Source organism: Parus major, chromosome 2, assembly GCF_001522545.3.
Source record: "Parus major isolate Abel chromosome 2, Parus_major1.1, whole genome shotgun sequence".
Taxonomy (NCBI): domain Eukaryota; kingdom Metazoa; phylum Chordata; class Aves; order Passeriformes; family Paridae; genus Parus; species Parus major.
This window is the reverse complement of record NC_031769.1, coordinates 80576964-80590764: the sequence shown is the minus strand read 5'-3', so window position 1 is coordinate 80590764 and position 13801 is coordinate 80576964. Positions and strand designations below refer to the sequence as shown.

Genomic DNA, 13801 nt, shown 5'->3' with positions numbered 1-13801 from the left:
GGAGTTCTGCGGCACCGTGAGGTGATTGAGGGTATATAAAGCTTTCCCCAACCGACTGTGCGGGGTCTCGCCCTGCATTCCCCGTTTCTGCTTCTGCAGAACTTGCTTCAGTGTACCATGAGCGCGTTCTACGATAGCCTGACCTGTCGGAGAATGAGGGATGCCAAACTTGTGTGACACACCCCACAACTGCAGGAACTGCCGCACCTTCTGAGAGGCGTAAGCAGGACGGTTATCAGTCTTCACAGCAGAAGGCACGCCCAAAATAGCAAAGGCCTGCTTCCAGTGGGCAATGACATCGCAGGCCTTTTCTCCTGCGTGAGCAGAAGCCCACATAGCAGAGGAGAAAGTGTCCACACTGACATGCACATACCAAAGCCGGCCGAACTTGGCAACCTGACTGACATCTGTCTGCCAAAGCTCCAAGGCCCGAAGGCCCCTGGGGTTTACCCCTGCTGGCAAAGGTGCAGCAAGTGCATGACAATCGTCACAAGACTCAACGATGTCATGGGCCTCAGCTGACGTCAGCTGAAACTGTTTCTGCAAAGTATGTGCATTCTGATGGAAGAATCCCAGCTGACGTCAGCTGAAACTGTTTCTGCAAAGTATGTGCATTCTGATGGAAGAATCTATGCGACGCTTTGGCCTGGCTGAGCGTATCAGGCTGAGGTGCAACCCACGCTGGGTTAGCCAATTTGTCAGTCCTCGCGTTACCTTCTGCAATAAACCCTGGTAAATTGGTGTGACTCCGCACATGCAGAACGTAATATGGATGTACCCGGGCCTGAATGGCTCTCCACAGGGCCTTCAGTAAATGAAACAAGGCAGGATTGCTGACCTCCTTCAAGACTGAATGGCCCAACCGCTGGGCTATACCGGCCACATAGGCGGAATCCGTGACCAAATTGAAAGGTTCCTGGGAAAACTTCTGAAATGCCATGACGGCAGCCCGTAATTCCACCAATTGGGTTGACTCAGTCTCACGACTCTCCAAGACTTGCCACTCAGATCCTTCCTTCCAGGTAGCGATGGCCTTTCCAGTCCTCCCCGAACCATCAGTAAAGACAGTGGGGCCTTGCACAGGCTCCTGACTATGTTTGGGCCGCAAAGAAAGTTTCGTAAAGTTTGCTACTTGCAGCAATTTATGACTGGGCAGATGATAAGTGATCTGCCCAGAAAAATTCTCTAGAGCACTTTGCATGGAAATACTATTTGCAAAGCTCCAGTCAAAGTCCTCCCGCGGTACCGGGAGTACAATCTTTGCGGGATCTGCACCCATCAATTGTAAACACCATTGTTGGCATTTAATTATCAAACGAGCTATCAGCTCAAACATCGCCGTCGCCGTCTTCTGCAGCTGATGGGGCAGGAAAATCCATTCTAGGACATGCAAGGGATCAGACCACTCATCATTCCACTGGCCAATGATACCCGCAGGATGAAAATCTGGAGTAACAATGAACACAGCGACATCAATGGAAGGGTCAATGCGATGAACCTGACGAGCAGAAACCGCTCGCTGAACCTCCTCCAGCACCTCCTGCGCCTCTGGGGTCAGTGTCCGAGGCGGCTTTAAATCAGAGTCCCCCTTTAATAGACCAAACAAGGGGGATAATTGCGCCATGGTCAGTCCCAAGTAGGGACACAACCAAGTAACGACACCCACCAATTTCTGAACATCATTCAGTGTCTTCACCGAATGCACAAATTGCACCTCCTGGTGTTGGACTGTCCGTTCCAAAATTTTCACCCCCAAGTACTTCCAAGGAGGTTGTTGCTGAACCTTTTCCGGAGCCACTTGCAGCCCATGAGAATGCAAAGCAGTGAGCAGCTGAGGCTGTGTCCTCAGCAGCTCATCCTGGGTGGGCGCAGCCACCAAAATGTCATCCATATAATGATAAATATGAGCATCAGGAAACTACTCGCGAACTCCAGACAGGGCCCGAGCCACATACCATTGGCAAATGGCCGGTGAATTTCTCATGCCTTGTGGCAGAAGTCTCCATTGATATCTCTGTGCAGGCTCAGCATTATTGATAGCTGGCACCGAGAAAGCAAATTTTGGTCTGTCATCGAGATGCAAAGGAATTGTAAAGAAACAATCCTTCAGATCCACAATGAGAACGGGCCAATCAGCAGGAAGCATGGTGGGCGATGGCATTCCAACCTGCAATGCCCCCATGCTTTCCATCACGGCATTAACCTTCCGAAGGTCTTGCAATAACCTCCATTTCCCAGACTTCTTCTTGATGCAGAAAACAGGAGTGTTCCAGGGACTGGTTGAAGGCTCCAGATGACCCTGGTCCAACTGCTCCTGCACCAATTCACGGAGGGCGACTAACTTATCATGAGAGAGGGGCCACTGATTTTCCCAAACGGGCTTGTCCACCAACCAATGTATGGGAGGCGTAGGACAATCTGCACCCTCCAACACAGTGGCCCCCATCAAAAATCCATCCCCATATGCACCCCCCAACGTCCCTCCCCCAGAGTGTCAACCGGGAGTCTTTCGTAACATATGGCCAAACCATGGCCGTGTCCCCTTTGGGGTTCGTGACGAACACAGGTCTTCGGCTCATATAACATTGCGCGGCTCCTGCCAACCCCACAACTGATGTCTGCACCGGGCCATCCCAAGGGCCAGTCGGCAGACCCAATGATCGTGACATCTGCGCCTGTATCAAGAAGCCCACGAAGACTGACTTCTGACAGCGTCTCACCAGGGTTGGACAGGATGCAGAGCCGCTCAGGACGATCCTTGGCCACCAGAACTGCAGTCCAGTGAACCTGAGGTGGCCCCGTGGATCCGATGCCACCAGTTCCTGCTGCCGACCTTCCGCTCTGTGAACACAAGACTTAAAAGCCACAAGCTGAGCAAGTCTGGTTCCAGCAGGAATAGTAACGGGGGGGTGAGTGTGGAAACCATGGCGTAAATCCGCCCTGTGAAGTCCGAATCAATGATTCCCAGGTGCACAATGATGCCCTGAGCAGTGGCACTAGATCTCCCCACAAGGAGAGCACTCATGCCTCTACCCACTGGGCCCAAGGCATCCAAAGGAACCTTGTACATCCTACAAGAGTCCAAGACAACCGTGTCTGCCGTGCATACATCAAGGCCTGCAGAGCTGGAGGTGCTGGCTACAAGCTGGCTGAGCAGACCTCCATTGGCTCCGGAGTGTGAAGAGAGACTTGTGTCTGAGTGCGTCTCCCCGTCGCGCTCGGCTTCTCATTTCCCGAGCCCAACAGAGACTTACCATTGACATGGACTGTCGCCCTGCACACATCCGCCCCATGATTGGCCCTACCACATCGGGCACAGTAATACAGAGGAGCTGAGGCTCCCTGCACCTTCTTTTTCTGCTTCTTGCTGGCCTGAGCAGTCCCCTGTTGCTGCTGCCCACCCAGCGGCTTCATCCAAGGTGGCCGCTGCGCAGCAGCCACATTAGGGGCCTCTCCAACATCGACACCGGCCTCTACACAGGCTCGCGCCATCTGCGGCAGCAAAGGGTCACCAGGGATTGCACTAATGACCCTCCAACATGCGGCATTACAATTAGTCTTTGCGAGAGTCTTAAGCATCACCTCCCTTGCCATACTATCCTGCACCTGCCGCTCCACAGAAGCAGTCAGCCGATTTGCAAAACGCAGAAAAGACTCGCCATCTCGCTGGACAACAGTCACAAAAGGCTCCTTGGGGGCGGCCAGTTCCAAGGTCCGCACCAACGCTGCCATGCCAGTCTCCTTACACTGCTCAAGCACAAGAGGGTCAAGGTTAACCTGCCTATTAACATCAGCAAAGACATCCTTACCCAACAGAGCATCAGAGCCGATCACCCACCTGGGATCTCTCTGACCCAAGGCAGCATTCTGCAGTACCACTTGACAAGCTATCTCAGCCCATACCCCCTCAAAAATGCCATACTCCACTGGCTGAAAGACAACACGGGCTATATTCCGAATGTCATAAGGTACCAGCACACCCCCCACAATGCCTCGAAGAGCCTGCATAACCTCATTCGATCCAAGGCCATGCTTTTCAGCCGTCTCGCGGAGATCTGTCAAAGCCTTCCAGGATAACGGCTGATGAGTCCTCTGAGCCCCATCCTGAAGCACAGGAAATGCTTGACACCCCCCCGGAGGAGCGGCCTCACTTGCCGCTTCTCGTCTCGGAGAGTGTCCCAAGACAGGACCAGGCACTGGGCTGGAAGACCCCACCACAGCATCCGGCTCCATAGCCGCTGTAACACCAGAGGAATCCGAGGATCCATCCTCACCATCTAGGGGGCCACCCTCAACCTCATCAATCTTAGCCCTCACAGCGCCCCAAAAGACCTTCGGACGCCTCGGCCGCACGGTCATCTGGCAGGAAGGCAAGGTCCACCGGGAGGCCGAAGAGGCCTTAGCAGCCCGGGATCCCTTCCCCTTGGAGGCTGCCGGCTTTGTCCCCACGGCATCACCACTCGAACCAATGGTAAACAGCGCGGGACCGCGGTCCGCCCCGGCCGCCGGAGGCGACGGGGGGGGGCTGCCTCGAGCTGTAGGCTCAGGTGATGGTGGAGAACGAGAGGCGGGGCGAGGTGAAGCTGGCGCAGCTAGGCCCGCCTCCCGCGAGGCGGGGGGGGGAACGCGGCGCCGGCCTGGGCACAGCCCGTGGGGACCCGGCACCGTCCCGCTCCGCCACCAGGGGCCGTGCCGGGCTCGCAGGAGGAGAAACCCCCACGCCGAAGCTGGCAGCCGGCTCGGCGTCTGCACAACGTGCCGCACCCGGCCTTACGTCGCACAAATCCGACGCGGGAGGGACAGCACTCGGCAGCGCTCCCAGCAACATCCCGTCGGGAACGCAAAAGCCAGGAGCCAGTACCGGCCAGCTCCCTGTCGGAGTGGCGTGCGCATGCGCGGCCCCAGAGCCCGAGCCTGCCCCATCCCCCACAGGGGTATACGACACAGCCCAGCCACAGCGGGGACAGGGGGCCGTCCCTGACATCGCCCCCAGGGGCAGCGCCGCCCCCTGCTCAGGCGGCCCCCGAACGGCTTGTGCCGGGAAAGCACAGCAAGGAGGCGACCCCGCCCCAGCCAGACGCTGCCGGGGCGCCGGACACGGCGGAGTTACGTCCCCCCGTTCCGCAGTGCCTCCGACAGCCCGCCGGCCGGAATCCAACCCCGCCCCAGACCGACGCCGCCAGGGCGCTGGTCGAGACGGGGCCTCATCCACCTGCCCCGCATCACCGGGGGAGAGGGAGAGCTCCGCCTCGCTCCCACAACTGGAATCAGAGTCACCGCTCTCATCCAGATCAGAGAGAGCAACCACAGAACCCGCAGAAGAGGGCGAGCGACTATGCAAAACGCGGACGCACTGCCGCCAAACCCTTAGCAGCCGGACCAGCCGGGGCTCATAATCGAGCAGCAGAGCCTCGAGCAGGGAATCTCCTAAAGCGTCCCAAGCCGACTTCGAAAACATGGCCTCAACCACAGGGAAAAAACCCTCATCTTTGCCATACTCACACAACCGTTGAAACTCAGCATTCGAAACGTCAATCCCTCTCTGATCCAACACCGCATACCATATCTCCATAACCAGGTTCCCTGTAGGAGAGAGCTCAAAAAGAGCCATAGCCACAGGCTAAACAATACCCTGTAACACACGTGCAAGACACGCCGGGTCACCAGATGTTACCGCTGAAGATCAACAGATCACACGGACACAGGTTGAGGTGTGGTGCAGAAAGAGCAGAGTTAATTTTTCCTCCCAGGATTTATAGGCTTCTTACCATGGCCAGGGATTGGATGTTCAGGATAACACTTTCCCACTGCACTGGCCATGAGAAATGCCCATCAGAAGACGTGTAACAGAAAGAATGTACACATATCTATGTTTACAGTTACTGTCCTGGGAAAGTCCTTAGAAAACTATGTTAGAAAGCTCAGAAGCTGAGTTTTCAGGGCGACAACGATGTCTAAGTGAACAGCCCCAGCTCATGTTTAAATGCACATCCTGTCTGATGCACTCTGGAAGCACTCTAACCCCACTTTTACAAGGGATTAAATTCCACTAAACTGGTAGAAACAAGACCCTCTTAATATATGTTCTGCATTTCTTTTGTGATAACTTTAATTTCAAGTGGAGGTCTGGTTTTGGTTTGGATTTTTGTTGGGTTTTTTTTTTTTTTCAAGGAAGATTATGTTGTGTTTACAAACTATTTTCCAGGCATACACTTGTAAAAGACAGGACATACACATATTTTGGCCCAAAGAAATTTTTGAAAAAGTTTGCAAACAAGAAGTCATTATTTAATGTTTTCCTTTTTAGAAAGCTTTCCTATTACAAAACAGTATCTGATAATCTTGCAAGATATGATAATACTCCAAAAGAACATTTTATTTACAAAATGTAAATCTTTCCAAGAATAAAGAGAAATTTGTAAACAAAATATTTTAAAATATGCTCTTGCTATAAATATGAGTTTTTTACTGTTTATTACATGTAAAATGAAGTCTATTGTCTTCCCAGTGAAAATGTGTGCACAAACTAATATATTTCAATAGACAATTAGGCATGACAGATGAGGAAACAGACAAAAATAACTGAAGTGCGTCAATGGTCAAAATTTAGTTTGAGGCATTCCCCTGGTTTTCCAGAGAGATACTGAATCAGCTATTAAAAAAATAAAAAAATCAAAGTGTTAATGCAAAGGAAATAAAGTTATAAAATTCTAATTGAGAACCATGAAAAGTAGGATGCAAATTGTTCAAATTTGCTTCCATGTTAAAAATATTTGCTATGCAAGAGAATTTTTCTTTTGATTCCCACACACAATAGCAAAACTAGAGCTTAAGGAATTTTGTAAGATAATTAAATAACAGCTATATAGATTGTCTTGTTTCTACCCTTTTTTGTCTTGTTATTGAGCTATGCTGAAAGCCTCTCATAGATAGCACTTCACTGTGTGCCTTTTCTTCAAGATGTGAAAACATTGTTTATTAGCTTGTGAAACATCTGCATGTTTTTACAAAAGCTGGCTAATGCAAAAAAAAAATCAAATCAAACAACATAAGTAGAAGCATTAAATGAGATCTTTTTTTACATTATTACTATGACAAAAACTGTGTGAAGAAAATGTTAATTTCTTCTGTCCGTACATGAAATGCTGAAGTGTTCAGTCCCTTGCCAAACAAATGCAAACTAGCACACAGAGTATCAATGAATTAAACCACAGCAAGCTTTATTTCTTCCCTGAAATTCCATCAGTCTGTTCTGCAAGGATTTAATATAGCTTTTGCTTTGCTTCCTACTTTCGTTCCTGCCTCTTTCAACCATAAAACCAGATTACAAGACAAGACCTGAATATGTTGTTTAGTAGTTTCAAAATCCTAAACAATTCATCCTACGAATTAAAACAAAGGCTTCAGTCACCTCATAGCTGATTTGGAGATGCCAAAACTGGCATATCCAAGGAAACATCTTTTGGATAATGGCTATCCTGAGGCACTCTAACAGAATTTTAAATTCTGTTAGAACTGTAGTAGTAGAGGGAAAGAAGAGAAAGAGAAGATCTGGGAAGGAAAAATATGAAGGAGTCATAATGGTGGGCTTGGAAATAAGGGGAAAATTTAATACTAGATGTAGGGATAGTAAAGACATGCTGGTGGAAAAAAAAGAACACTTTTGATTTATATACACAAATTCTCTAAAGATTTGTTGAAGAATGATAGAAGATATAGAGGTAAACCAGTGGTGCTACAACACTGAAGACAAAATAAGAAACTTCACCAAAAGTCAATTTGAGAAGACTGTTTAAAGGCCTAAGACTGAAACCCAGTTACCTACTATAACATCACCAATATGATTTCTGGGCTCAGTTTGTATTTTTTTTCTGATTGAAGTGAGAAGAGGTCAGCACAATTATAAACTTCTTAAACCTACAGATTTCTCCCTCCTTAGTGAATTCAGCCTACTAATATATGTCCTAACAGAAGAAAGTCATGAACTTCGATCTACGAATTAGCAGCATAAACTACAATGGGGGCACCATCAGAGACCTCTGAATGCAACCTCTCAAAAAGAATCTTTAGGACATAAATTATTTGTCAGGATATCAAACATGGCATAGAAGATGAAAGCAAACAGCCCAAATTCTGTATATTAAAGGTTCTTGTTGTGTGACAGCTTTAAGCACCAGCAACAAAATTTAATATTTATTAATACTGCAATTTTGATTAAATATAAGCTAACATGAGATCTTCTTTCTAGTAGTCTAGGAAGGCAGATAAAATCTGAAAGCTTAATTAAAGCATATAAAGCATATAAAGTTGTTTTACAAATCACGAGGTCAGTCTTACCTGAAATGGTTTTACTTTTCTATATTCAGCTGTATAATATTACTTCATTAATTAATAGGGACAGTACTGACTCTAAAGGTAGTTAATTTTAAATTGTATTAATGAAGACTATGAAAATCCACTCTAACAAAATCACAGCAGACTAAGGCAGCATCAGATCTCTATGGCCTGGGACAAAGGCTAATCTGGAATTAAAAGGGATAATATGACCTATATAATAAGGGGCCAAAAAAAGGACAAAAACAGATGCATATTTATATGTAGCTATGAAGGTTTTGAATATTTTGATTATCTGTTTTAAAACATTTAGTTACGTACATCTTGCAGTGGAACTAAGTAAACAGAAATGAAACATACCTGTATTAGAGAGAGATCTTCAAGCTTCAGTCTGAAGAGGTAGTTTCTAGGGTTAAAAAAATAGCAAATAAAAATGAATTATTACTAATGTTTAAGTAAGAAAACAAAATGTTACTACTATTTAAATAAAAACATGTTTAATGACTACAAAGGCAGAAAAAAATTTAGAAGTGACAGTTATTCAGGATTTCAAATTCTTCCAGAGCCTGTCTTAATATATATGCCTTTGGGATAAGGATTAAGCTAATTTCTAAAACAGATTTTCAGTCTGAAGGACTGGCTGAATGTGAATGCAGTAGGTATATGTACATCTGATTCATTGCTCCAGTTTTCCTTTAGAATCAATGGGAAGGAATACTCAGTGCTTTTGGCAGATTCATGTCACCAGCATTGGATTCCTACATCGGAATATATGGACAGGCAGATTGAAGCTCTCCATTTCTCCCCACAAAGAAGGGAACTTCATAGCTCAGCCACATATATGTAAAGTTTGAAGCACAGGATCCCAGTATGATGGTGAATCAATACATATCCCCCAGTTTTCACGATTTTGAGAGAAGTCTTGCCCTATGTGGTCTAATTTCTTTGAAGCCTAAGATTTTTTTTCCCCCCCACAGACAGAAGGACCAACCAAACAGTTTTCAAAAGCGTGTGCATTTATTGCAAAAATATTTCTCACTCTGCGTTTTCTCTACAGCAGCACCTACAGACCTTGGGAGGAGCCCAGGCTCCTCTACAAGCTAAACATACTCCTCCCCCCCACTGTTTTCTTTCTTTCTTAGTTGTTATCACAGCTCTTTTTCTTCTTTTCATGATTCATTTCTTTCTACTGCATCTTCACAGATATAACACCCACCAGTGCTCTACTGCCTGTATTTTACCTTATGTAAAACAATTCTGATTCTCCAATGCTATTAGAGTGATTATGTTTTAGAGATGAAAATAAAAAAGATTTTACAATAATAATATAAATTACTTCAATCTTCATTTATTAAGATTGAATCTTAATATATTCATAACAATCTTAATTTATTCATAACAAATATGTAACAGTAATTTATAAGATTTTTTAAAAATCAATTAAAGTAGCAAAAAAACCCAGATGACAAAGAGATGGGTAAATTTACACTTGAACTTTAAATATTTGCAATATTTATGAATTACTTGCAGTATTACATCCATGTAGCTTAGAGGTGTGTAATCAAAATTAAAATTAGGCCAAATTTTTTGAGATAAAAATTGTAATTCTTTCCAAAGAGGTATGAGGTATTGTTAATGGGCACAGATGGTCAGAACCTATAGTATACATCTCTATTATTTTTTTATTTTTTTTTTAATGAGACAGCAGGGAAGGGGAAAAAACAAAAATAAATTGTGTCTAACTCAGAAACACAACCAACATGGCCATCATGGCTATCTTTATTTATGAACTCTCAAAAACAGCTATGAGTATTTATTTATTGGCCCTGGTATATATATGGTCTACTTAAATTGCACTGTGCAGGAACCATATCACTAGTCTTTCCTAGGAGTACTGCTAAAAAGAGTTACTCAAAATGCAGGAGGCAGATTATAAAGGGCAAGAATTCATGTGAAAATAAAATAAAGACAAAATATTTTTTATTATACTGCTAAATCACCACAAAGAAATAGCTAAAATACTTGGGTTTGTGTCATGGAGAGACCTGAAGTGGATAAACAGAGAAAAGAGTACTTTGCAGAACAAAGTGCACACAAAGCTTCACCAACAAGTTACATGAAAGTGGACTTGAAAGACTTTCATCAAAACACCAAGAAGCAATGCATTATAGTCTTTCTATAAAGTCTTCTACACTTCCTCTGTAAGGACAGAAAATACCTCCACTTCTGCACAATGTCTTGCCCAGAAATATTCAGCAGGGAGCACAAATACTTGGTCTGCTCCTCATCTCGGTGAACTTAAGCTTCCATCACCCATCATTGTACATCTTTCACTCCAGTATCAAAGAAACAAACTTCACTGCTGTAGCAAAACAACTTTGTTTTTTTCTTCAGCATCTTCAGCAGATAGAAACTGCTTTTTTAACTCAGTGGTATCAGACTAACAAGAATGGCACATAAATATCCCATATCACACTACAAATAAATGCAGTCTCTGCTGCAGAATATGTGAGCAGTCTAGTCTCACACATTTAGTTTTCAGGGAAGTAGTTAATACATATTTCATTTGCTATGTATACTTCATCTTCAGATATCTGCTGTAAATTTATGCCTGATGAGGCCTTTTTAGGACAGATTATCAGATTAATAATGTCTTTTTATCATCTTCCAATCTGACATAATTTCAACCTATTAAAAAGTAAGCTATTGTCCCAAACTGTAAATATTCTAAACTAATAAATGCCAGCCTGAAGAAAAACAGACACTCAACAATTCTCTCATCTTTTTCTTCCTAGAAAATTAGATTTTTATCCTATTCAGTAGAGCACAACACTTCTACACAATATATTCAGTGTGAAATTAGAAAAATTGACCCAGTAAGTGCTAGGGAGACTAAAATGTCTACATTCATGTGAATGATCAAGAGGCAGAACTAATTAGTATACATTTTTCAATTTCCTGTGGCTGCCAATAACCAATTAAAATATTTTTAGCTTTGTAAAGCCAGAAGAAAGAAAGTTAAACAAGAAAAGCTGTGCGCAAGAGACAATTAAAACACCTTAGCAACATAAACTGGAGAAATGGACAGCATAGATTGACTGTGACTACATAAATAATCCTGGGCTTGGGCTAAGTGTCAAACTAGCACTCAAAGAGCAGTAAGAGCTATTCCTACCTAGATGGCTCACTTCAGTATAACTTGTAGGACTACGTTTAGTTTTACAAATCCAACAGTTTAACATTTTAAATCATGTATTTATAGCATGTGAGAACTCGTTCAGAAAGCACATATATGAAAAAATGTAAAAAACAAATTAAAGAAATTAGCATGACAGTAAAAAAAATCGCATATGACATGAGAGTAAAAATAAACCCACAAATGTAGTACTAGTAAATCTGGCAGTCCAAAGAAAAAGTAATTCCCAATTTTCATGACATGCGCGGAGCCATTATGCTCCTCACAAGACAGGTGACAACATTTTTTCAAAGTGTTATTAAGATTATGCCTGGACTGCCATTTTTCAACCTCTGTTCAGCTTTATTCCAGATCAGTATGTACTTTGAAGGCAACAAAGAATGAGAAAGAAAAATAAAATTACATTTCTGAAGCACAGGTATGACCTCTTCACACACAGCCCTGCCTCTTTTCCACATATGGTGTCAATAAGCAAGAAAAAAACAGCTTTGGAACTAAAAAAAATACAACACTGGAACTAAATAGATTTGACACTGGCAGTAATTGGCAAATTTGTTTCTATCTGGTGCTTAATGAATGAGGAAAGCAAATATGTTACATAAATCTGCAGACAGAAGGACACTTAATGAGAAGAAAACATAACACTGAGATAAACCAGCATCCTTTACTCCTTCAGAGATACAGTATTCTCCTTTACATTCACAGCACTGAACAGCTCTTCTAGCTCAGCTGTTATAATTGAAACCTATTAGTCAAGAGCCTGCTCAAACCCAAGGGTAAATACTTCCACTGGTATCAGTGGGAACTGAATGAAAGCACATATAAAACATGCTCCAGTCACCTCCTCCACAACAATATATTTCAATCTACTGCAGTGAATACATTCAGTATGACTACAGCTAAAAGTATATAACTAGTCTTCTGTATGTTCCTGAACAAGTCCAAGTAAAAAAAAAATTGAAAATACATAAAGATTCAAAAGTATATCATGTTAGTTAGTAATGGTTGTCACCATTACATTTTACCCTTTTCTTTGTGAAACTGTAAGCTATAAAAGCTGAATGGAACAACAATAAATACCTTTGCATTAAACACAGACATGAATTAGAAGAACATTAAGATGGCACACACAGTTCAGGATAACATGGATTCAGGATTAAGCCTTCTTTAAAAATATGGCAAAATATATATCATAATATTGCAGAAAATCTCCATAACCCATCTTAACCCCTCCACATACATTTGCAATTGAAAGCCTGAATCAATAAATGGGGTTGAATCAAACTCAGACACTTCAAGGTATGACCAGGCAAACTGCCAAATCTCCTGGAAATAAACTAACAAAAGATTCCTTCCTGTTCACTTCTTTCAAAAAACTAATTCACATGAAAGAAGAAAATTTTATTCAATTCAAAGGGAGAAAAAAATTGTAAGATTGAAAGTGTAAAGTATAAACTCTGCAGGAGTCAACTATTAAGCAAAATTCCACAATTCCACAATTAATATGGTAAAGTTCTGAGTGAAAGGCAATTCTAGTTTTGCAGTATAGTAAAGTTAGCAAGTGAAAAGAAAATTAAAAAAAAATGTTAAGGGCAAAAGGAGATAATCAATATAAATAAAACTATTATATACTAAATTTATTTGGTTAAATCATGAATCTATAGGAAAAATGTCTGAAAAGTAAAGGATGACACATTGGAAATAAAAGAAACCTAATCCAAGTGTTCTACCTGAACCATTTATGAAATTGATCAAATTACAATAACAAAAAGAAGAATGGCCAAAAGTTATATTTATCTTCTGTCATGGTTTAAAACCAATAACTAAGAAAATTACTTATTTCTTGCTATGAGATGTGGATTAGAACAAGAGCAAAACAGGCATAAAACTTAAAAGGAATAAAGAAAGTTTATTGACAAACTACAATAATAAGAACACAAGAATAAACTTCCAGAAAAATCTTTTCATCCCCTATCTACCCACTATTCCTTTGTTTACATGACAACAGAGACAAAAACTTTGGAACTTTGGTGGTTAAAACAGTCCCAATTCTTGCTACAGTCTTTTCACCAGTCTTTGTAGAGAAACAGAAGTTTCTTCCAGTTAATTTATGGAGTTTCTCACAAGAAAACTATTTTTGTTATAGTTTTCCATTGCCCTGATATCAGCTGCCCAGAGCTGCTGTTATCAGAGCCCACCCCTCCCATTTTTACATTACTCTGAGGTGTGTATTATGGGCCATGAGTCTAGGGATAGCATTTTTAAGGATGA

The 13801-nt window shown here is 43.0% G+C and overlaps 1 protein-coding gene across 1 annotated transcript in view; it reads right to left on the bottom strand.

Moving 5' to 3' along the window:
* The window catches only part of SEMA5A (semaphorin 5A), a 233479-nt gene that overhangs the window by 202326 nt on the left and 17352 nt on the right, over positions 1-13801 (bottom strand). Inside the window, exon 3 of the mRNA XM_033519333.1 lies at positions 8695-8740. Within this exon, the coding sequence (XP_033375224.1) occupies positions 8695-8740 (46 nt within the window). The remainder of the gene's footprint in view (positions 1-8694; positions 8741-13801) is intronic.